The sequence below is a fragment of the Eleutherodactylus coqui genome, chromosome 1 (assembly GCF_035609145.1).
Source record: "Eleutherodactylus coqui strain aEleCoq1 chromosome 1, aEleCoq1.hap1, whole genome shotgun sequence".
In the NCBI taxonomy this organism is placed as follows: Eukaryota; Metazoa; Chordata; class Amphibia; order Anura; family Eleutherodactylidae; genus Eleutherodactylus; species Eleutherodactylus coqui.
The window spans coordinates 351152345-351177583 of NC_089837.1; the positions used below are offsets into that span (position 1 = coordinate 351152345).

Sequence of the window (25239 nt, forward strand, 5' to 3'; positions counted from 1 at the left end):
TGCTGCTTGTCCATATCAGTGAGATATTAACTTAAGCAATCTTGATTATTTGATGAAGGTCTTGAAATGATCAAAACTTCAAATGAATCTTGACTATGGGTTACATATATGAAATAAAAATCTAAACAATATTTTTGCAACACTAATAAGTGCCGGATTTTTCTTCATTGATATTAGATAAGATTTGGGACCCTATCCAAGCACCACCAATATAGTGCCATTTTCCTTTTTGGTTCTTAAGCCAACTCAGTGCAAACCATAGTGCTATTAAAAATGATTACACATATTGTTTGCATGCAATTATCCTTAAAAGAGGTTGTTCACTTTGGCAAAAACTTTTCTTCTGGCTTTTTTTAAGAAGCTAGAATTGGTTGCCACCGATGAATATAATAGTTGTTTATGTAGGGAACAATTCATAGATCTCATAAATACCTAATTAATAGAGATGAGCGAGCGTACTCGGATAAGCGGTACTCGCTCGAGTAATTGGCTTTATCCGAGTATCGCTGTGCTCGGGGCTAAAGATTCGGGTGCCGCTGCGGCTGACAGGTGAGTCGCAGCGGGGAGCAGGGGAGAGCGGGCGGGAGAGAAGGAGAGAAAGATCTTACCTCCGTTCCTCCCCGCTCTCCCCTGCAGCTCCCCGCTCCGTGCCGGCACCCGAATCTTTAGCCCCGAGCACAGCGGTACTCGGATAAAGCCAATTACTTGAGCGAGTACCGCTTATCCGAGTACGCTCGCTCATCTCTACTAATTAAACTTCTGCATAGGAACCAGTTGCATTGCTTGATGTATAGATTAAAATATGGACTTAAATATTGGTATTTTGCACATTGGTAGCAATAACTCAGTAATCTAGGTAAGAAGAAGTGACTTTGAGTTTTATTACTTATTAGGAGAAATAACTATATTTTTTTAAATTTAGGAAAGTTGAAGACCTTCAGTTCAGGGTGGAAGAAGAATCTATCACAAAAGGAGATCTAGAGGTACTGTTTGTAACTTGTATTCCAGTGTCTATAGTTTCATGGACGTGTTGAAAGGGTTAGGATACTGACATGTTACTTGGGTATAGTCTGCTTTAAGAGTGTCCAAGTGTACAACTAAAAAAATTCTGCAGCTATTTTATCGCATTAACATTAAACAGGAGTAAAACATTCATGGCCTGCCATTACATAGACAATTGCTTATTCTATACACTTTACACTGCTCAAGGCTTCTGGTAATGGTATTTCAGAACTGTCATTCTCTCAGTGAGTACATAGGCTAGAATTTCTTAAAAGGTTTTTGATTGAACTCCAATTATGTTCTGTTACTGGACAGACATATTGCTTTCTTGTAATTGAGTAAATTCCCATACATACATTAGGAAAAGCCTTTCCGAAGAGCATAAAAATGATTGGTGTATTTTAGAGTTAAATGAGGGTTTTTTTTTGTTTTTTTTTAGGTTGTTGGGTAAAATCTAGAGATGAGCGAGCACCAAAGTGCTCGGGTGCTCGTTACTCGGGACGAAATTATCGCGATGCTCGAGGGTTCGTTTCGAGTAACGAACCCCATTGAAGTCAATGGGCGACCCGAGCATTTTTGTATATCGCCGATGCTCGCTAAGGTTTCCATTTGTGAAAATCTGGGCAATTCAAGAAAGTGATGGGAATGACACAGCAACGGATAGGGCAGGCGAGGGGCTACATGTTGGGCTGCATCTCAAGTTCCCAGGTCCCACTATTAAGCCACAATAGCGGCAAGAGTGGGCCCCCCCCCCTCCCAACAACTTTTACTTCTGAAAAGCCCTCATTAGCAATGCATACCTTAGCTAAGCACCACACTACCTCCAACAAAGCACAATCGCTGCCTGCATGACACTCCGATGCCACTTCTCCTGGGTTACATGCTGCCCAACCCCCCCCCCCGCACGACGCAGTGTCCACAGCGCACACCAAAGTGTCCCTGCACAGCCTTCAACTGCACTCATGCCACACCACCCTCATGTCTATTTATAAGTGCGTCTGCCATGAGGAGGAACCGCAGGCACACACTGCAGAGGGTTGGCACGGCTAGGCAGCGACCCTCTTTAAAAGGGGCGTGGCGATAGCCCACAATGCTGTACAGAAGCAATGAGAAATATAATCCTGTGCCACCGCCATCAGGAGCTGCACACGTGGGCATAGCAATGGGGAACCTATGTGCCACACACTAGTCATTCTGTCAAGGTGTCTGCATGCCCCAGTCAGACTGCGGTTTTTTATAAATAGTCACAGGCAGGTACAACTCCGCAATGGGAATTCCGTGTGCACCCACAGCATGGGTGGCTCCCTGGAACCCACCGGCTGTACATTAATGTATCCCATTGCAGTGCCCATCACAGCTGAGGTAACGTCCGATTAAATGCAGGTGGGCTTCGGCCCACACTGCATGCCCCAACCTGACCGGGGTTTTTAATTCATAGACACAGGCAGGTACAACTCCCTATTGTGAAGTCCATGTGGACCCACAGCATGGGTGGGTGCCAAGAAGCCACCGGCGGTACATAAATATATGCCATTGCATTGCCCATCACAGCTGAGGTAATGTCATGTTTAATGCAGGTGGGCTTCGGCCCACACTGCATGGCCCAGTCAGACTGGGGTTTTTTATAAATAGTCACAGGCAGGTACAACTCCGCAATGGGAATTCCGTGTGCACCCACAGCATGGGTGGCTCCCTGGAACCCACCGGCTGTACATTAATGTATCCCATTGCAGTGCCCATCACAGCTGAGGTAACGTCCGATTAAATGCAGGTGGGCTTCGGCCCACACTGCATGCCCCAACCTGACCGGGGTTTTTAATTCATAGACACAGGCAGGTACAACTCCCTATTGTGAAGTCCATGTGGACCCACAGCATGGGTGGGTGCCAAGAAGCCACCGGCGGTACATAAATATATGCCATTGCATTGCCCATCACAGCTGAGGTAATGTCATGTTTAATGCAGGTGGGCTTCGGCCCACACTGCATGGCCCAGTCAGACTGGGGTTCTTTAGAAGTGGACACATGCAGTTACAACTCCCTGTGGACCCACAGCATGGGTGGCTCCCTGGAACCCACCGGCTGTACATAAATGTATCCCATTGCAGTGCCCATCACAGCTGAGGTAACGTCCGATTAAATGCAGGTGGGCTTCGGCCCACACTGCATGCCCCAGTCAGACTGGGGTTCTTTAGAAGTGGACACATGCAGTTACAACTCCCTGTGGACCCACAGCATGGGTGGCTCCCTGGAACCCACCGGCGGTACATAAATATATCCCATTGCAGTGCCCAGCACAGCTGATGTAACGTCAGCTTAAATGCAGGTGGGCAAAAAATTAATTGGATTACACTGTAGGTGAGGGCCCAAAAAAATTGGTGTACCAACAGTACTAATGTACCTCAGAAAAATTGCCCATGCCCAACCAAGAGGGCAGGTGAAACCCATTAATCGCTTTGATTAATGTGGCTTAATTTGTAACTAGGCCTGGAGGCAGCCCAGTTAAAATAAAAATTGGTTCAGGTGAAAGTTTCAACGCTTTAATGAGCATTGAAACGTATAAAAATTGTTTACAAAAATTATATGACTGAGCCTTGTGGGTCTAAGAAAAATTGCCCGTTCGGCGTGATTACGTCAGGTTTCAGGAGGAGGAGGATGAATATTATACACAGATTGATGAAGCTAAAAGGTCCACGTTTTTGATGGTGATAGAGAACAATCCATCCGCGGGTGCAGCCTACGTATTGTTTAGGTATCGCTGCTGTCCGCTGGTGGAGAAGAATAGTTGTAGGGGGCAGAGGCGTCACGGAGGACGGTCGTGCGATCGGCTACGTACTCCCTCACCATCCTTTTACAGTGCTCCCGCCGACTCAGCCTTGACTGGGGAGCGGTGACACAGTCTTGCTGGGGAGCCAGAAAGCTGTCAAAGGCCTTAGAGAGTGTTCCTGTGCCTGTGCTGTACATGTTGCCTGATCTCTGCACCTCCCCTGCTACCTGGCCCTCGGAACTGCGCCTTCGGCCACTAGCGCTGTCGGATGGGAATTTTACCATCAGTTTGTCCGCCAGGGTCCTGTGGTATAGCATCACTCTCGAACCCCTTTCCTCTTCGGGTATGAGAGTGGAAAGGTTCTCCTTATACCGTGGGTCGAGCAGTGTGTACACCCAGTAATCCGTAGTGGCCAGAATGCATGTAACGCGAGGGTCACGAGAAAGACATCCTAACATGAAGTCAGCCATGTGTGCCAGGGTACCTTTACGCAACACATGGCTGTCCTCACTAGGAAGATCACTTTCAGGATCCTCCTCCTCCTCCTCCTCAGGCTATACACGCTGAAAGGATGACAGGCAAGCAGCATGGGTACCCTCAGCAGTGGGCCAAGCTGTCTCTTCCCCCTCCTCCTCATCCTCCTCATGCTCCTCCTCCTCAACACGCTGAGATATAGACAGGAGGGTGCTCTGACTATCCAGCGACATACTGTCTTCCCCCGCCTCTGTTTCCGAGCGCAAAGCGTCTGCCTTTATGCTTTGCAGGGAACTTCTCAAGAGGCATAGCAGAGGAATGGTGACGCTAATGATTGCAGCATCGCCGCTCACCATCTGGGTAGACTCCTCAAAGTTTCCAAGGACCTGGCAGATGTCTGCCAACCAGGCCCATTCTTCTGTAAAGAATTGAGGAGGCTGACTCCCTCTGCGCCGCCCATGTTGGAGTTGGTATTCCACTATAGCTCTACGCTGCTCATAGAGCCTGGCCAACATGTGGAGCGTAGAGTTCCACCGTGTGGGCACGTCGCACAGCAGTCGGTGCACTGGCAGATGAAACCGATGTTGCAGGGTGCACAGGGTGGCAGCGTCCGTGTGGGACTTGCGAAAATGTGCGCAGAGACGGCGCACCTTTCCGAGCAGGTCTGACAAGCGTGGGTAGCTTTCCAGAAAGTGCTGAACCACCAAATTAAAGACGTGGGCCAGGCATGGCACGTGCGTGAGGCTGCCGAGCTGCAGAGCCGCCACCAGGTTACGGCCGTTGTCACACACGACCATGCCCGGTTGGAGGCTCAGCGGCGCAAGCCAGCGGTCGGTCTGCTCTGTCAGACCCTGCAGCAGTTCGTGGGCCGTGTGCCTCTTCTCTCCTAAGCTGAGTAGTTTCAGCACGGCCTGCTGACGCTTGCCTACCGCTGTGCTGCCACGCCGAGCAACACCGACTGCTGGCGACGTGCTGCTGCTGCTGACACATCTTGATTGCGAGACAGAGGTTGCGTAGGAGGAGGAGGAGGAGGAGGGTGGTTTAGTGGAGGAAGCATACACCGCCGCAGATACCACCACCGAGCTGGGGCCCGCAATTCTGGGGGTGGGTAGGACGTGAGCGGTCCCAGGCTCTGACTCTGTCCCAGCCTCCACTAAATTCACCCAATGTGCCGTCAGGGAGATATAGTGGCCCTGCCCGCCTGTGCTTGTCCACGTGTCCGTTGTTAAGTGGACCTTGGCAGTAACCGCGTTGGTGAGAGCGTGTACAATGTTGCGGGAGACGTGGTCGTGCAGAGCTGGGACGGCACATCAGGAAAAGTAGTGGCGACTGGGAACTGAGTAGCGCGGGGCCGCCGCCGCTGCCATCATACCTTTGAAAGCCTCCGTTTCCACAACCCTATAGGGCAGCATCTCCAGGCTGATAAATTTGGCTATGTGCACGTTTAACGCTTGAGCGTGCGGGTGCGTGGCGGCGTACTTGCGCTTGCGCTCCAACACTTGCGCTAGCGACGGCTGAACGGTGCGCTCAGAGACATTGGTGGATGGGGCCGAGCACAGCGGAGGTGAGGGTGTGGGTGCAGGCCTGGAGACGGTAGTGCCTGTGTCCTGAGAGGGGGGTTGGATCTCAGTGGCAAGTTGGGGCACAGGGGGAGAGGCAGCGGTGCAAACCGGAGGCGGTGAACGGCCTTCGTCCCACCTTGTGGGGTGCTTGGCCATCATATGTCTGCGCATGCTGGTGGTGGTGAGGCTGGTGGTGGTGGCTCCCCGGCTGATCTTGGCGCGACAAAGGTTGCTCACCACTGTTCGTCGGTCGTCTGCACTCTCAGTGAAAAACTGCCAGACCTTAGAGCACCTCGGCCTCTGCAGGGTGGCATGGCGCGAGCGGGCGCTTTGGGAAAAAGTTGGTGGATTATTCGGTCTGGCCCTGCCTCTACCCCTGGACACCGCACTGCCTCTTCCAACCTGCCCTGCTGCTGCACTTGCCTCCCCCTCTGAAGACCTGTCCTCAGTAGGCGTAGCAAACCAGGTGGGGTCAGTCACCTCATCGTCCTGCTGCTCTTCCTCCGAATCCTCTGTGCGCTCCTCCCTCGTACTTATTCCAATTACTACTACCTGAGTGATAGACAACTGTGTCTCATCGTCATCGTCCTCCTCACCCACTGAAAGCTCTTGAGACAGTTGCCGGAAGTCCCCAGCCTCATCCCCCGGACCCCGGGAACTTTCCAAAGGTTGGGCATCAGTCGCGACAAACTCCTCCAGTGGGAGAGGATTCGGAACCTTTGCTGCCCATTCTGGAGTGAGGAGGCTGGGAGGAAGGAGGAGCAGCAGCCAGAGGATTCAGAGTTGCAGCAGTGGACGGCATAGAACTCTGGGTGGTCGATAGATTGCTGGATGCGCTTTCTGCCATCCACGACAGGACCTGCTCACACTGCTCATTTTCTAATAAAGGTCTACCGCGTGGACCCATTAATTGTGAGATGAATGTGGGGACGCCAGAAACGTGCCTCTCTCCTAATCCCGCAGCAGTCGGCTGCGATACACCTGGATCAGGAGCTCAGCCTGTGCCCACACCCTGACTTGGGCCTCCGCGTCCTCGCCTGCGTCCACGTCCTCTAGGCCTACCCCTACCCCTCAGCATGCTGTATTACCAGTAGTGCAGAAACAGAACGCTGTAATTAAATGTGCCGCTTATTGGCCTGTGGTTGGAGGCTGACTTCCCTTACGGAACGCACAGCAGAGCCAGGAAACAATTTTGCGCATGCCTGTAGTGAGACGTAGGTGCGTATGACTGAGCTAGTGGAATTCACAGCGCAGAAGCAGTCAAGTGGCCAAAGGCCAGTAGTAGGCCTTAAGTATTTTGCTTCTATTTTTTTAAAATGCTGAGCTGATACAGCAGACAGATACTGTAGGCAGCGTATAATATTATGTATACTGTTTCCCTCTGGCGGGATGACGGCGATCATGTAACAGAGACAGCAGATCCAGGAAACAATTTTGCGCAAGCCTGCTGTAACGCTTAGCTGAGTATTAATTACGACTACTACCCCCAGCAGATAGATACTGTAGGCAGCATATAATATTATGTATACTCTTTCCCTCTGGCGGGATGACAGCGATCATGTAACAGAGACAGCAGATCCAGGAAACAATTTTACGCAAGCCTGCTGTAACGCTTAGCTGCGTATTAATTAGGACTACTACCCCCAGCAGATAGATACTGTAGGCAGCGTATAATATTATGTATACTCTTTCCCTTTGGCGGGATGACGGTGATCATGTAACAGAGACAGCAGATCCAGGAAACAATTTTGCGCAAGCCTGCTGTAACGCTTAGCTGCGTATTAATTAGGACTACTACCCCCAGCAGATAGATACTGTAGGCAGCGTATAATATTATGTATACTGTTTCCCTCTGGCGGGATGACGGCGATCATGTAACAGAGACAGCAGATCCAGGAAACAATTTTGCGCAAGCCTGCTGTAACGCTTAGCTGCGTATTAATTAGGACTACTACCCCCAGCAGATAGATACTGTAGGCAGCGTATAATATTATGTATGCTGTTTCCCTCTGGCGGGATGATGGCGATCATGTAACAGAGACAGCAGATCCAGGAAACAATTTTGCGCAAGCCTGCTGTAACGCTTAGCTGCGTATTAATTAGGACTACTACCCCCAGCAGATAGATACTGTAGGCAGCATATAATATTATGTATACTCTTTCCCTCTGGCGGGATGACAGCGCTGATGTAACAGAGACAGCAGATCCAGGAAACAATTTTGCGCAAGCCTGCTGTAACGCTTAGCTGCGTATTAATTAGGACTACTACCCCCAGCAGATAGATACTGTAGGCAGCGTATAATATTATGTATACTGTTTCCCTCTGGCGGGATGACGGCGATCATGTAACAGAGACAGCAGATCCAGGAAACAATTTTGCGCAAGCCTGCTGTAACGCTTAGCTGCGTATTAATTAGGACTACTACCCCCAGCAGACACGCAGTAAACTGAGGATGGTCACAGGCAGCCCAAATATAGTATTTTTCCCCAATTTTTTGGAAAAAGCCCACTGCCTATATAGCCTGAATATCTCTTTCCCTGCCTCACCAGTACTGGCTCTATACTCTGTACAATGACTGCAGACTGCGGACGCAATGCTCTGCACGGTCGATATACAAAAAAAAATAATTGTGCAACACTGCTAAAAGCAGCCTCAACAGTACTGCACACGGTCAGATGTGGCCCTAAGAAGGACCGTTGGGGTTCTTGAAGCCTAAAATAACTCCTAACGCTCTCCCTATAGCAGCTCCGGCACCAGCAGCACTTTCCCTGATCTCTGTCAGAATGCATCTGTGGCGAGCCGCGGGGGGGCCGATTTATATACTCGGGTGACAGCTGATCTCGCCAGCCACTCACTGCAGGGGGGTGGTATAGGGCTTGAACGTCGCAGGGGGAAGTTGTAATGCCTTCCCTGTCTTTCTATTGGCCAGAAAAGCGCGCTAACGTCTCAGAGATGAAAGTGAAAGTAACTCGAACATCGCGTGGTACTCGCCTCTAGTAACGAGCATCTCGAACACGCTAATACTCGAACGAGTATCAAGCTCGGACGAGTACGTTCGCTCATCTCTAGTAAAATCATTTAATTTTATTTTAAAGGGTTTGTCCACAATTGCCGTCTTCCAAAAAAGTGGCGCACCTGTCTATAGATTCATATTGAGGCTCAGTTTTATGGAAATGAATTGGGGCAAACTGCGATACCGCACACAGCCTATAGGCAGATGTGGTGCTATTTTTGGAATAAAGCAGCCATGCTTTTCTAATCTTGGACAACTCCTTTACCCCTTTCCAATCCACTGTCTGACGTCTAAAGACATTCTGATTGAAGCCTGTACAGTTCCGATGTCCAAAGACATCCGGCAGGGTATTCTTACTGTATATTACTGGCCGCTCTGTTGTCGGGGGCCTCTCCAGCATGTCCCATACCACAGTACTGGCTCTAGCCAGCAGATGGCGCCCTTGTATAATGGCAGAAAGAGAAAGCCCCCTAGGAAACCCTGAATCCAAAATTGGATTGCAAAGGGTTAAAATTTCAGTTTATTAAATTCTAGTGACAATAATAGTGGTGATCTTTGTTCTTGTATGTATATTAGGATTTTCCTATTTTTTATTTTTGACTATGGTTCCCTATGAAAATTGACATGAATGAAGATTATGGAGCAGATTCATAAAACTGCCTAAAAGAAAAGCTGTTTTTTGCTCATAGCAACCAATCACAGAGCAGCTTTCATTTTTCAAGAGCACTATGAGGCATGACATTTGAGCTCTAATTGTTTGCTATAGGCAAAAAGACAAGTTTTTTTAAAAAAAGTTTCATAAATCTCCCCTCTATTGAACCAAGTGGACTGTACCCATGATGTCAAAATATGACCTCCAAACAAGCGTTTGACACAGTGTGCTACAAACATGTACTCAGTCGAATAGCGTATTTATTGTTCGTGAATGCTGGTGAATAGTTTCATTTAAGCAATGTCAAAGGGCATTTCAGAATAAGGACAGTTAATGAATTGTAGCAGCAAAATCTGTAGTCACAAACTGGAGAAAAAATCTGACACAAATTAATGGAACTGCACTTTTAGCAAGATGGTGCAATGCGCTACACACCTAATGCGAGTATGAGGGAAATCAAAAGTTAGTTGGGTGATCAATTAAATTAGGAAAATCTGTGGCCGCTAAGATCAGCAGACCTGACGTCATCTGATTTCTTCTTGTGGGGACGACTGAAGGGCTGCAGTAATATAATAATATACATCAATAAGCCGCAAATAATTGACACCTTCGAAGATGCATTATGGTGGAAGGTTGCTGGCATTACCGATGGCATGTTAGCTGATATCTTCGCCAATGTGTAGACTCACATACAAAAGTACTTGGATGGCGGAGGAGGCCATTTTCAGTATGTACTCAAGGCGGACCTTGTTTTGCAACATACAAGGTAAATACATATCAATTTTCAAAGGGAACCATATAGAAATTGAAAACTTATTGAGAAATGTTTCCTAGTGAGAGAATCACACTGTACAAAGGAAATGTATCTACTCTCTGTTTGGATTGATCCTGCTTATCCCACATTATGTGTATTGTTTGGATACTAGATCTTCTTTATTACTCAGGGTCATAACATTGATGATCCGTACTCATTCAGTGTAGGCATTAGCTTCCCATTTGTGTGAAAAGAATGATTACAGTGGAAGAAGCTTAACAGCATGTTTAACAATATAAAATGTCTATCTCCTGCTTGGACAATTACATCCATCATGGGGTCTACTGGGGAGTGCCGACAGCGGAAATCAGCAGTACATTATAACAGTATATTAAGCTATACTATACTATAGGATGTGCTCACTTAGTTCATTCTTGTCTGTGTTTCTCTAACAAGGAAATACAAGGATGCACATGCTAATAAATCAAGTTATTTCATCTGGTATTTCCCTTATTTTATATTGTAAACATGCAATACATCATAATGCACAATTTTACAGAACTGCTCCTGGTGGTGTGTAAAAACATGTTAATATAGATAAAAAGTCTCCATATTCTGAATATACATGTATACTTGAGACATAATCATGCAATTGGGAATTCTGTTATCTGTACATGTTTTATAATTATCCTCATGTTCTTCCAGCCACAAAATTCTGGCACATTGGCTCTTTGTCACAATGTCTCCATTCTGTGTAGTTCATCCTCCCCGATGGCCCCTTCCATTGACATTCACTTGAATAGAAACACATTGTGGAATGACATTCAAGTGCCTTTCTGGGGAAAGCTTCCGGGCTGCACGATCATGTTTCTAATTGAAGTAGTAAGATACCTCACTGAATATGATATTTTTATTTTGGTAATTCCAAAATCACAAAGTAAAAAAGAAAATCACAGACGCATTGTATGAGAGGCATTTTACCCGTGACAAATAATAGTCCCACCAGTGTTTGATGGAGGTGGCACTGATCTGCTGTACTGTGTAGAGATCGTTGATAGTCAGCCATTGAGAAGCTTTGATTATGATTGTTAGTCTGTTTTCTCTTAGTCTTAGCAGCAGCATGACCAAGGGGTTAATTCCATCCATGTGTACTATTAGGACTGATGGAATTTTTAATTAATCAAATTAACTTCTAATGAACTAAAGCCCCTTGGTCCTATAAGAAGAGTGTCTAGCCCCTCCCACCCTCTGTGTATTATAAAGTAATAGTAAATAATTAGGGCAGGAAGCTTGTGCTGGTGTTAAGACTGAGGGTGGCTTCACACAAGCGTGTTTTTGTGAATACATAAGTGCGCACCCATGTACGTACAAAAACACGTGTGAATGCAGGTCTGTGCATTGTTTTCAATGGAGCCGCGGCTGCTGCCAGCGGCTCCATTGAAGACAATGGTCTGCCAGCACCCCTGCATTGTTTTTCAGGGAAGGGCTTTACATATAAGCCCTTCTCTAAAAACAAAAATTTTTGTGTAAAAATAAATAAATAAACTTACCTGTCAGCCGCTGCTGTGGCAGATGTTTCCTTCATCCCTGCTAGTAAAAAGAATTCCCTGCTGCTGCACCTGCCACATCTGTGACAGATGCAGCAGAGGAATTCTTCAATTCTCAGCCGCAGATGTCACACATGACAGCTGCGGTAGAGGATTCTACTGCCGGCACCCCGTCAATTGATTTCAGGTACTCAGCCAATCACTGGCAGCTCTCGCCTGAATGAATGACGGGCGAGAGCTGCCTGTGATTGGCTGAGCACCTCAGCCAATCCCCATGAGCTCTTTCAGATTTTAAATCCCCGCCTGCTGATAGATCAGCACTACAGAGCCGGCGACAGCAGGAGAAGATGCGGCTGAGCCCTGGCAGCTGAAGGGAGGTGAGTATGTATTTTTTTTGTTTTTTACACCACTTTTACTGGATTTTCAGGGAAGGGCTTATATTTAAAGCCCTTCCCTGAAATCAATTGACGTGGTGACGGCAGCAGAATTAAAGAATTCCTCTGCTGCATCTGTCACAGATGTGGCAGATTTATCAGCAGGGAATTCTCTTTACTAACTAGCGGGGATGAAGGAAACATCTGCCACATGCGGCAGATGTGTTCTTCATCCCCGCGGGAGACATGGCAGTGGCGGACAGGTAAGTTTATTACACGCTCGTCTGAAGCCACCCTGGGGGAAAACAGAATAACAATAATAATCAATGCTTCCCTTGCAACCCACAGCAGCACAACCAAGGGAATCTAGCAAGTAATCACCCTATAAGGAGGGCCCTCATGCATGGTGGAACTTGAAATTGACTGCCCAACAGCAGTCTTCTCTGAGAACCAAAATTTCAATCAATAATAGTTGATAAATTTATAGTGCAAGCTCCAAGCTGCACAGCAAACCGGATTCCAACTGGATCAGACTTGACTCAACCCAAGAGGCAGACACTGCTCTACTATCCTGGGCTTTAACAAAATTAGGTGGCTAAAAGTAAACCAGATTAAAAGCCCTTGTGCTTCATCTATTAACGTTAGGTAAGGCGGTTTTTAAACCTTATTTTATCTCACAAAAATACAGTTAGGGCCAGAAATATTTGGACAGTGACACAAGTTTTGTTATTTTAGCTGTTTACAAAAACATGTTCAGAAATACAATTATATATATAATATGGGCTGAAAGTGCACACTCCCAGCTGCAATATGAGAGTTTCCACATCCAAATCGGAGAAAGGGTTTAGGAATCATAGCTCTGTAATGCATAGCCTCCTCTTTTTCAAGGGACCAAAAGTAATTGGACAATGGACTCTAAGGGCTGCAATTAACTCAGAAGGCGTCTCCCTCGTTAACCTGTAATCAATTAAGTAGTTAAAAGGTCTGGGGTTGATTCCAGGTGTGTGGTTTTGGATTTGGAAGCTGTTGCTGTGACCAGACAACATGCGGTCAAAGGAACTCTCAATTGAGGTGAAGCAGAACATCCTGAGGCTGAAAAAAAAGAAAAAATCCATCAGAGAGATAGCAGACATGCTTGGAGTAGCAAAATCAACAGTCGGGTACATTCTGAGAAAAAAGGAATTCACTGGTGAGCTTGGGAACTCAAAAAGGCCTGGGCGTACACGGAAGACAACGGTGGTGGATGATCGCCGCATACTTTCTTTGGTGAAGAAGAACCCGTTCACAACATCAACTGAAGTCCAGAACACTCTCAGGGAAGTAGGTGTATCTGTCTCTAAGTCAACAGTAAAGAGAAGACTCCATGAAAGTAAATACAAAGGGTTCACATCTAGATGCAAACCATTCATCAATTCCAAAAATAGACAGGCCAGAGTTAAATTTGCCGAAAAACACCTCAAGAAGCCAGCCCAGTTCTGGAAAAGTATTCTATGGACAGATGAGACAAAGATCAACCTGTACCAGAATGATGGGAAGAAAAAAGTTTGGAGAAGAAAGGGAACGGCACATGATCCAAGGCACACCACATCCTCTGTAAAACATGGTGGAGGCAACGTGATGGCATGGGCATGCATGGCTTTCAATGGCACTGGGTCACTTGTGTTTATTGATGACATAACAACAGACAAGAGTAGCCGGATGAATTCTGAAGTGTACCGGGATATACTTTCAGCCCAGATTCAGCCAAATGCTGCAAAGTTGATCGGACGGCGCTTCACAGTACAGATGGACAATGACCCCAAGCATACAGCCAAAGCTACCCAGGAGTTCATGAGTGCAAAAAAGTGGAACATTCTGCAATGGCCAAGTCAATCACCAGATCTTAACCCAATTGAGCATGCATTTCACTTGCTCAAATCCAGACTTTAGACGGAAAGACCCACAAACAAGCAAGACCTGAAGGCTGCGGCTGTAAAGGCCTGGCAAAGCATTAAGAAGGAGGAAACCCAGCGTTTGGTGATGTCCATGGGTTCCAGACTTAAGGCAGTGATTGCCTCCAAAGGATTCGCAACAAAATATTGAAAAAAAAATATTTTGTTTGGGTTATGTTTATTTGTCCAATTACTTTTGAGCTCCTAAAATGTGGAGTGTTTGTAAAGAAATGTGTACAATTCCTACATTTTCTATCAGATATTTTTGTTCAACCCTTTAAATTAAACGTTACAATCTGCACTTGAATTCTGTTGTAGAGGCTTCATTTCAAATCCAATGCGGTGGCATGCAGAGCCCAACTCGCGAAAATTGTGTTACTGTCCAAATATTTCTGGCCCTAACTGTAATTAATAAGTTCTCAACTTCCTGATCTTTACTATCTGCTAAATATATTTTGACAATTGGAGATATCTAGGGAATGGAGGGGAAGCCTCAGAAAGAGCACTGGAAGCATATGACCTGAGTACAGTGAGGGAACTTTGGCAGTAACCTCAGCAAGACCCTGTCAAAGAGGAGTCCATAGTAAGATTTACAGATGACAAAGCTTTGATCTCCCTTATGTTGTGCCCAAGAGGATGTAATACTTTGAGGATAATTATCTATGTGAAACCTTCACCAGAGATTTAGAGGGAGATTAATATAAAAAATGTTAGGACTAAACCCAAGACTTATGTTAAAGATGGAAGTTTCCATCCTACTTCTAGGGCTTAAACCCATTTAGGCAAAGATCTGAAGATGGTAGGTCTCATTCTTGCAGAAACTTTTATACTGCTTCTCATCAAAGCCTCTAGGGCCAAGACCCATTTAGCTACGAGTCTGAAGATGGCAAGTCTTATTCTCGCAAACTATTCCCTCTTCTCTTCCTCAACCAGATTATTCCCACTTCATTTAGAAGGAGTTGTGATTGGATGCCTGTTTGATGATATGTAGGACAAATGTCATGTGTCCATTTTTACTTTGAAAGCTCTCCCTGTAATCTGGGGAACAAAGTGTAGTGTGCTCTGTAAATAGCTCAGAGTTTTCTCAGAATGGATGTCAAAGAGCTCTCCTCCATAGTTTGAGTGTCTCACATTGGAAATTTGTCTAAAAGTACTCCGAAATTTGTTGGGATGTATCAGCAGTCAACTGGATCCAGTGAGGCTTGACTTTGGACTATCCCTTCCAGCTGCCTCTGCCATTTGAATGAACAATGGGCTTTCAGTGACAGGGAAGATTCCAGATGTACAACACCTCTTATTGTATAGGTCATAAGTGCTGATGGATTGAAACCTGGACTGTGACAAGGTCTTCAACACTATGTCCTTAAAATGGATGGCCAGCCTTCAAGCTGTCAAGTTGAATCTCTACAGGTTTTGGCAGAGTTGAGTTCCTTGAAGAGGTTCTGATCAGTTGCTACCCTGCTTGTTTTTGTTGTGTGCTTTACATGGACTACTGTTCTCTCTGCTGAGTGGGTGAAGAGAGCATATTATAGGCTCTAGGTTTTCTATGGTCTGGTGATCTAGAATTCTCCAGAGACTCCATGAAGCCTGGACTGTCTAGTCCTCCAGGTCTACTACTCAAGCTAGTTGACACGTACAGTATTAGTAGTCTGAGAGATACCAAAGATGGCAGGGTCTACCACGTGTTAAACTCCTCAGGGTTGTACTTCTATAGGCTCAGTATCTCTTACTGTAGAGAGCATAAGTACCATACATTCAAGGAGCTGCCCCTGCAGCTGCTTACATGAGAAATAAGATACTAGCGCCAAGATATTTTCCTACCAACAGGAGTAAGGCAGCAAAATATCTCCTGGGAATTCTTGACAAAGCTTAAGAACGTCTTTGTTTTTGATGGCCTGATATCAGACTTTCTCCAGTCTGATTTTCACCCAAGTGTTAGAGTACCTGGACAGTAGTGTGAAGATGGCGTCTGCTAGCTCATCGCCCAGGTATGATACCACAGATGTTCCCAGTTCTCTTAAAGAGGCAGCTATAGCGGATATCGCCTTATGTAAAGACATGGGATGCTAAGAAGATCCTGAAAAGATGAGCTGTGAATTGCAGGTACTTGATGCTGTGTTTTAGCTGCACAGCTGTTCTTAGTGATTTCCTGTGAAGCAGGAAAATGGATAATCATACTTCCAGGTCAGCGAGGTCAAATATACTTTGCTTAGAAAGCTCATGCATCTGACTGACTCCCTTCCGAATTTCATCTTCTTGCAGAAGTAGTTAAGTAATCTAAAGACAATACTTGACCTTTAAAATTCCTGAATGATGGAGAGTAAACTCCTTTTCCTCTCTCTGGAGTAGGGAGCGCCTCTAGGATCTTCATTTCTGGAAATTGTAGACTGGAGTTTCCAGGATGGCACAAATTACAGCGTGATATATACAACCTAGGAATTTGCAATCAAACTTTGTCAGCTCAGAAGAAATTTGGACAAGGATTCCAGGTTTTATCCACATTTGATTGATTCAATGTGAGCCCCGTGGGTGAGGCGACAAACAGCAATGCAGTAATCGAAATCCTGCCAGTCTCTGCCTAACATGTTTGGTTTCACAGTGTCTGCGATTTTCTGAATTCTTACTCACAACTCATCAAGGTTATGTGTCAGAAGCAGCATATAGGTTTTGTCCTTGATGTAGGCTGGTAGGGGCTAGACATCCTTCTTATAGGGTCAGGGGGCTCTATTTAATTAGAGTTTAATTCCATCTGTCCGAATAGTACACAGGGTTAGAGTTAACCCCTTGGTTGTGCTGCTGTGGGACGTAAGGGAATTTGCTATTCTTGCAGTTTGGAAGCATAAAACAACTCTGCAAAAAGAGAAATCTTTAGATGTACCAGTATCAGCATGTTTAGGCTGGTGGTTGAACAGGAAGGTAAGTTTGTGCCAATGCCAGGACCGAGGGATCATTCCAAGGTTACTAGCAGTTATGCTTGTACACTGGAGTGAAATTATTGGTAATAAAGGATCTGCTTTTATTTTTAATCTTGATAATCTAATCTGACAACACCTTCCCAGAATCCTTTAAGCCATTTATATGCTCGCCTGCATTATTTTCCAGGGATTCACCACTTGAGCATGCTCCTCTGAACGTTAAAACCCAAACCCTAGAAACTTATAATCTATTCTATTATTATTTTTTTTAAGTCTCAACCAAAATGCCGATCATTTCACCTCTCACTTGGATTATCACCCGGAATCTGCCTATTTATGCACAGATACATCTTTTACCCCCATCAAAGCATAACTAGGCAGATTTCCTGTTCAAGACTCTAAGAGAGTCAAGTGACTACTGTATGTGAAATGTAGAGTAGTTCCTCATACACCACCCAGTCCTCTGTGCTGTTTGGCATGGTCTTTCCACCAAAGCACTACTTGTAATAATATTTGGAGAAACATTCAAGGCAACAGAAGTATGCAAAATAAAATGTGGTCTTTATTGATCTCCTACTTTAAATATCTCCTTGTATTTGCCTTATGTCTGCTTGACAAAGGTCCTGTGTGGCTGAAATATGCATGGCTTTGCAATTTAAAGGATTAGATAATCAAAGACTGCATTTTATTTTGGATACCTCTGGTGCCTTGAATTTTTCTCCATATAGTATTACCATATGAAGAATATAATGGAGGTCATGTTAGTTCATGTTAAGAGTTTTAAGAAATAGATATTGCCAAAAAACCTGAAGGAATCGGACATTTCAATAATAACTATAGTGGTGATTTGTTTTTTGTTTTATTTTATGTTCTATAAATAAATGTATAGAAAATTTTAATCTAGCTACAGTTTCTGCTTAAAGGGGTTGTCCAGCTGTAAACTTGTGATGTTCTATCCTTAGGATAGGCTATCAATAGAAGAATGGCAGTGGTTCACATCTGGGAAGCCCACCAATCAGCTGTTTGCAAGACCAGTGTACTAATGCACTGAGCTGATTTCCAAAGGAAGCTGACATCTCTGTTTCTACTACAGTTGCTAGGCTTGGTATTACAGGCTATTCACTTCAGTGGGAACTTTGCTTGTAATACCAAGACAAGCCACTGCAGTGGGAATGGAGCTGTCTGCTTCTTGCAAACATCAGCTCCTTGCATGAGTGAATCAGTCTGGTAAAGAGCTGATTGGCAGGGGTACCGGATAGCAGACCCTGGCTGCTCTGCTATTGATGGCCGATCCCGTGGATAGGCCATTAAAAGTCCTTTAATAAGTATGTGATTATCAGTACATTACTACCTTAGGGTGTCGGTGATTAAACGGGTTTTCTGGGATAGCTCATCTATGTACGATCAGTTGGGATCCAATCCCAGGATTGTTACTGGTCAGTGGAATTAAGAAGCAGCACCTGGCACAGTGATGTCCATACGAATGTGACTGTGCACTTAAAATGGCTGAGCTACAGGACCATATCCCAGAAAATCCCTTTAAGAATTATCACTCACTTGTTTCCTAATATTCCTACATATAAATAGTTTTTGCTATTCAATCCTTGAGGAGTAGGACACAAGGTAGCACAGTAACTGATGTACAAAGAATCTTCAAAAACAGCACTGCTTGCACAGAAGTGAGCAATAATTGCATCTGGTTTTCTACCAATGTAAGTTGCCAGCAATTATCTTATAACATTCAGCAGTCTTTAGCCTGTCAACAGTATCCTCTCTTGTAGATGTTGGATGATGCTGCAACTTTTCACTCCTGCTCTCTCTCTCTCCTATCCCATGTGTGCAGACACAGACGCAGTTGGAGCATGCCCGAATTCGGGAGCTCGAGCAGAATCTACTGTTTGAGAAGGCAAAAACTGCAAAGCTTCTCAAAGAATTAGAGGACAAGAGGGTACAGTAAAATGGAACCAGTGACCCCTGCCTGAAGTCCAGTGTGCTTGCCAGCTTCATTTATTTATTTTTTTGCTTCACATTGTTTCTGCCCATATTTGGCTTAGAAGCATTTTAATTTTGCATTCACTTTTTGCACCCTAAATAAACTATTATTTGCTGACCTTTTCCAGACTTAAAGCAGTAGTATTTTAACTTTTTCATTTCTATCTAGTTTTTTGAAACTTTTTATCTGTCATAAACTCTTACTTTATACAAAGTAATATTACAAGTAGCATAAACTACAAGCATATACATTTGGTGCAATACATAATACTGCATATAGTTTAAGTAAAGGTACAGGCTGTTATACATAGTACTACTGCTTTCAGTTTGTTGCAAAGCACACGGATTCATTGGGTTTTTGCATCAGCATTTTTACATTTTTTTCATTACTGCATTAACAACAACTAAGTTACATAGGTATTTTTTAGGAATTTTGTCTTGCTCATCCTGATTATCATCATAATTTACAGTAACAACAGTAACATATTTTCATGTAACCCAGTTCAATTCAGTATAAATGTAATCACGGTTAAATAAAAAGTTCCTAAATGAACATGGTTGAAGAAGTGTTTGAAGTTTTTAGGCCCTGGTGGAAATACGGTACTTTTCCTGGGCCAGTCACACTATGCTGTGTTCACACTGGTCAATGCTTTTGGGTTTTTTGAAGACCCATGACAGATATGCAGTGATCCAATTGAAGGAGCCATTGTAATCTGTTTTGATCAGTCCTTTCTCAATGTTTATAATGGGTTCATCAGGTTTCCATTTTCACTGCATAGAATAAAGCAACATATCAAACTATTCTATGAGATCAAAATTTACGGATGGATTAAAAGACTATATAATAGGAACCTGATTCATATTCTGCTGAATATAAGAAAGAACTCTGCACTCCAATATACAATTGTAGATGTGAAGGTTTTATTAGATGGGAAATCCAAAATATGTAGCAGTTCGGTCCACGAACAGAGCCTGTATGGGAACACATGTATGTCATGCTGCTCTGTATAAGAGAGCCATATGACCTCTCTACACTGTTGTACAGGCAGCGTACATGACTCTTCCATGTGAATGAGCCCTGATAGTTAAGAGCAAATCAACAGAAGTAGGCACGTCACAAAAGTTTTCTAACTATTTTCTAAAACCAGCCAGCATCTTTGAAGCTGAAATAATTTAATTTATCGCACTTCTATTATCATGTTTTTAATTATAAATTACTGAATGATTGACATTTTGGAGATAGAGGATTTATAACAGGTCAGATGCAGTAGCACATGTTTAGTGCCTAAGATTATAAGATCACAAGATAAAATCCACTAAAATCTTTATGGGTTCACAAATACGTTCAAACCCTTTGGAAAATTCTAATAATTCAATATGGATATTAGAGACACTTGGTAAATTAGCAAGTCCTTTTTAGTGTCTTTATTTGTATTCAGTTACTTGAATTGAAAAAAAACCTTTTGACTTTAATTAAAGATTATTTTTTAGAATTTCTGACCCCTAATTTGTAATAAGTAGTAGAGTTTCAGTATCGCATCATAAAAGCAGGACAGGATACCATTATTTCATGCTTTTGTGTATATTCTCATGACTTGGCTTTGTATCTGATATGTAAATATCTACATTTATGGTTTGTATACATTTTAGTTACACATTATAACACAGTTCATGCAGCCACAAATGTTACTTATAGAGAGAGAGAGACAATGAGATGTACATATAGAAAGAATGTTTCGTGACAATTTATATTCTGATCCTCTGAACTGAAAGTGTAATTATTCCACAAGTTTATTAACATTAGTTTTATGTTAAAGCATAGCAAAACTTGAAATATAGTGGGCACTGGTCAATGATGTGTTTAAGCAGACTAGTGGACCCAACCCATGCCATAAGACCAAATCCCACGCTAGTATGGACCAGCCACTAGCCTGCTCAGTGTCTTCTTAACAATTGGGGCCCATGCCTTAATGGGGTGCATGCCACACACGAACGCTAACATCAGCCCATACAATTGGTACTATGACTCATTAGACTATGCCAAATGTTGACAATCCTCTAGGCTCCAGTTAGCAACCTTACAATTCTATTTGAGATACTGTACCTTATGTTGTGGTGTTAACAGAGGTACTCTGGTGGGTCTTCTGGTCCCACATCCCATGGAAGCTGAATAACACTGTACTGACACGTGGGATAAGCATCTATGACCCCCCGCATAGAATATTGACCATTGTATGTTCACACAGAGAATTCCAGCAAAACACTGCCAGGTGTGATCATTAACCACTTGCCACCCAAGCCATTTTTGGTCTATGTGGCCAAGCCCAATTTTTCAAATCAGACATGTTTCACTTTATGGGGTAACAACTTTGGAAGGCTATTACTTATTCAAGTGATTCTGAGTTTGTTTTTGATGACACGTTTTACTTTATATCCATGGTAAATTTTGGTTGATATATTTTGTGTTTATTTAGAAACAAATTCAAAATTTAAAGAAAATTTGGAAAAATTAGCAATTTTACAAAATTTGACAGTTTCTGCATGTAATACAGATAGTGCCTGGAGCACAGCCATCATGTGCCTGGAGACCATGCTGATTGGTTCCTGGCAAAGCTCTGTGATCTGAGCTGTCATTAGACTCTCAAGTCACAGAACTCCTGCACATCAGAGGGCTCTAAGGGGATTCTCTGCAAGGACATGTTAAAAGACCTCTGCAGAGATTGATAAGGATTGCTTGGATGTTTATAGTCTATAGGTGATCCTCAAATGGTTAAGCACCCATGGGCGGCCACTGCGCTTTCCACTGTGAGTGGTAATGACTTCAATGATATATTCCCAGTACACACATGACTTTGTAGATTGAGGAATGTGAAATGCCCACACAATTTTGGAAATAAAATGCCCCATCCATCTGGCCCCCACTATCATGCCTCGTTCGAATGCTGATAAGTCACATCACCTTGTCATGAGCACAATGGCTAGTGTTAAACCTCCCTAACAAGATAACACCTCACAATTTATACAGGTGTGGGCATTCCCAAGCCATCACCTGCTTAATAATCAGTTTACATGCTGCTTTGCCGCTATCCCATGACTTTTGGCATGTCAGTATATATAGACCTAAATTCTTAATGTACATATTTTGTAATGTTACATGAAATAAACTGCAGTGAAACAGTGCAATACAACTTAAATACCCAGGCACTTACGGCATCCATTTTATGGAATGTCTTGGTCGATGAAGCTAAACTTTATGAGAAAACTTTATAAGACTTTCAGGACTTTGTATTTTTAAGAACTAGCTAAAATCTAAATTCTCATATTCACTTCAGTTCAGTTATTATATTCTTCATTTTTAACAAACACCTTTTAACATCCAAGATTTACGCCATGTTGAACTCTTTTGACATCAGGGCTTATTTCTTTGTGAATACAATTGATTTTATCTAATAGTCTGCAAATTTTGATGAAATAAGAATATAAGTAAAACAAAACCTAGTAAAAGTAATTGGCATATTTATAATAAACCCTGACTAAAACCTCAAACCTTGGTGTAAAATAAAATCACTAAAATGTACTGATTTAGAGCATATGTCATTGTAGCATTTGGATATTTAAATATCTTCCACAAACAATTTATTCAATTTTTTTTTTGCAGCAGACAACAGTAGCCGAGCAGACAAGGATTCAGGAGTTGGAAGAGGAGCTTAACCTTCGACGCAATGAGATTGAAGACCTTCAGCATTGTTTAATGAACTCTAGTCAGTCAGATTTACCAGAACTTAAAATTGGGCTTCAAACTGAGGCCTTGCGTTTACGGGATCAACTTCTGTCTGCTAGCAAGGAGCATCAGAAGGAGAGCAGTCAGCAAAGAGATAAATATGAAGAAAAGATGAAGAGGTATCAGCAAGAAATTGAAAAACTGAAGACTGTAAATGAGAAGCATGTACAGGAGATTGGAGAGTTGAAGAAAAAGGTAGAGCAGGCTACAAAAGAGAATATTGGAATGATGGACAGTTGGAAGTCTAAATTGGACAGTTTAGTTTCTGACCACCAGAGATCTCTAGAAGACTTGAAAGGTTCCTTGATTATCAGTCCTGACTCTCAGCACAAAGAAATGGTAGAGCTTAAAGCTAGTGTGGAAAGCCTAAAAATGGAGCATCAACTAGAGATTGAAAACCTGAAAGCTAAAAATGAGATTGAAATAGCAGTCCATATCAAAGAGAGAGAAACTCTCAAAACTAAAGTTCAGGAGATTAGGGATGAACTGGAAGAAGGAAATAACAACTGGAAGACACAGCTAGAATCAAAAACCAACCAACACCTCAAAGAACTCCAGGATATTAAAGACAAATATCGAGAGGCAGAGCAGCAGTTGAGTGACCTACAGAAGCTGCAGGGTGAATATAATGACCAGACACAAGCCATTGCCTTCTTAAAAGAACAGATTTCATCTGCTGAAAAGAAGATGCAGGATTACGACATGCTCCAGAAAGCAGATGCCAGAAACAGCCAGGAGATCCAAAGACTACAGGAGACAATTTTGGTCTTGGAAAACAAACTGCAGTCAATGGAGGCGCTTCACTCTTCACAAATTACTAATGTAGGATACTATCATTTTCTCCTGTTCTTACTTTAACTAAGTTATTACATCGGTACAGGAAACTTGTATTCATAAGTGTATCAGGAAACACACATAAAAACACTAAGGCCTAGCTAACAACCATTCTCAAGACATCTACCCAGTGCAGATAATGTGTATATTTGTGCAGACTGTATACATTTTAAAGCATACCTCTGCTCTGCAGTCAGATTGTGCATAATCTCAGCAAACAACGATTCATGACTGACTCCTAGGGGAACGTCACATCATGACGTTTTCTTGGCAGACTGTTTTTGCCATTGCCTTCTCCAGTCATCTTTTACCCCCCAGCAAGCTGGGTACTCGTTTTACCGACCTTGGAAGGATGAATCAACCAGCTACCTGAACCAAGCGGGAATTGAACCTGCGACTTTCAGGTCGCCGTACATTTCTGCTTAGGTGCATGAAGGAGTCGAAATGCACCTAAGCAGTGAAGAGCCATGCGTCTCATCATGTATTGGGTGCACTCTACACTGATTGGCATAAATAATAAGACCGGCATTTAAACTGGAAGTCAATAAATTTCCCCTTTTATGTTTCTCCAGTTTACTGCGGACAAAGCAGCATAATTCTTACTGGACTGAACTGCATATGCTGTGACCATGCAAACACACGACCCAATAAAACAGCTAATAGAGAACAATCCAATAAGAATGATGCTGCTTTGCCCTCAGCAAAATAGAGAGACATATGATGCCTACAACATAAACATAAGTGCACATAGCAGGTTAGATATAAGATCAGGAGAGGCAGAGATTGTGTACACACTGACTGCAGATCTGGGAGCAGTGTGAGTACAGTGAGGAGCCTGTTCCCGACAGCTAAGAAAAAGTCCCAGTTGCTACGAAAGCTAAATGCCTAATGACAAGCAGTGGATTGCAGAAGTGCTGCTCTTCAGCCTTGATTTACAGTGGTAAAGCAAAAAAGAACATTGAAAGTATATTACAAGATTAATGAGATACACAGGCTATTAAAGTTGTATGAAAAGTTAGGTGCACTTTTAATCAAGTATAGCAAAAGATTAAGAATGGTTGAGGAGACTTTTTTGTAACTTCAATTTCCATTGAGAGGAGGCTGTACATGCGCTCTTGTGTCTCCCTAAAATCCAGTACAAGAACTACCACTAATGAACTACTTAATAGGTACCTTAAAATTGCTTGGTTTTTGGGTCCAAAAATTTGTTCTGTTAACCCTTTCCAATCCACTGTCTGACCTCTGAAGACATTATGATTTAAGGCTGTACAGCTCCGTTGTTGGAAGACGTCCGTCGGGTTTCTCTTACTGTATATTGCCAGCCTGTCTGCTGTCGAAGCCTATCCAACGTGTCACCTTATGCAGTACTGGCTTTAGCCAGCAGATAGCGCCGTTGTATAATGGTAGAAAAAGATTAACCCCCCTAGCTAAACCAGAATACAAATTGGATTGGAAAGAGTTAAATTTCACAATATATCTTTTTATGTATTGGGGCTCAATTCCTTAGTGATTTCCCACTAGTGGCAATTGTTGGCAGCTTTATATCCCTAACTGTATCACTAACCCTATAACAAAGTGAAGGGAAGCATGGGATTTTCAGTGCTGTATTCTAAATTCTGGAATTAATCAGTAGAGAATACT

At 43.5% G+C, this 25239-nt stretch overlaps 1 protein-coding gene across 5 annotated transcripts in view; it reads left to right on the plus strand.

Annotated features, from left to right (window-relative positions):
- CLIP2 (CAP-Gly domain containing linker protein 2) overlaps positions 1 to 25239 on the plus strand; it is a 128059-nt gene that overhangs the window by 78084 nt on the left and 24736 nt on the right. For 2 of the 5 annotated variants that reach the window (XM_066576778.1, XM_066576787.1), the window contains exons 8-10: positions 923 to 983; positions 18835 to 18939; positions 22642 to 23586. In XM_066576778.1, the coding sequence (XP_066432875.1) occupies positions 923 to 983; positions 18835 to 18939; positions 22642 to 23586 (1111 nt within the window). The remainder of the gene's footprint in view (positions 1 to 922; positions 984 to 18834; positions 18940 to 22641; positions 23587 to 25239) is intronic. The other 3 variants (XM_066576793.1, XM_066576808.1, XM_066576802.1) reach the window with 3 other exon arrangements.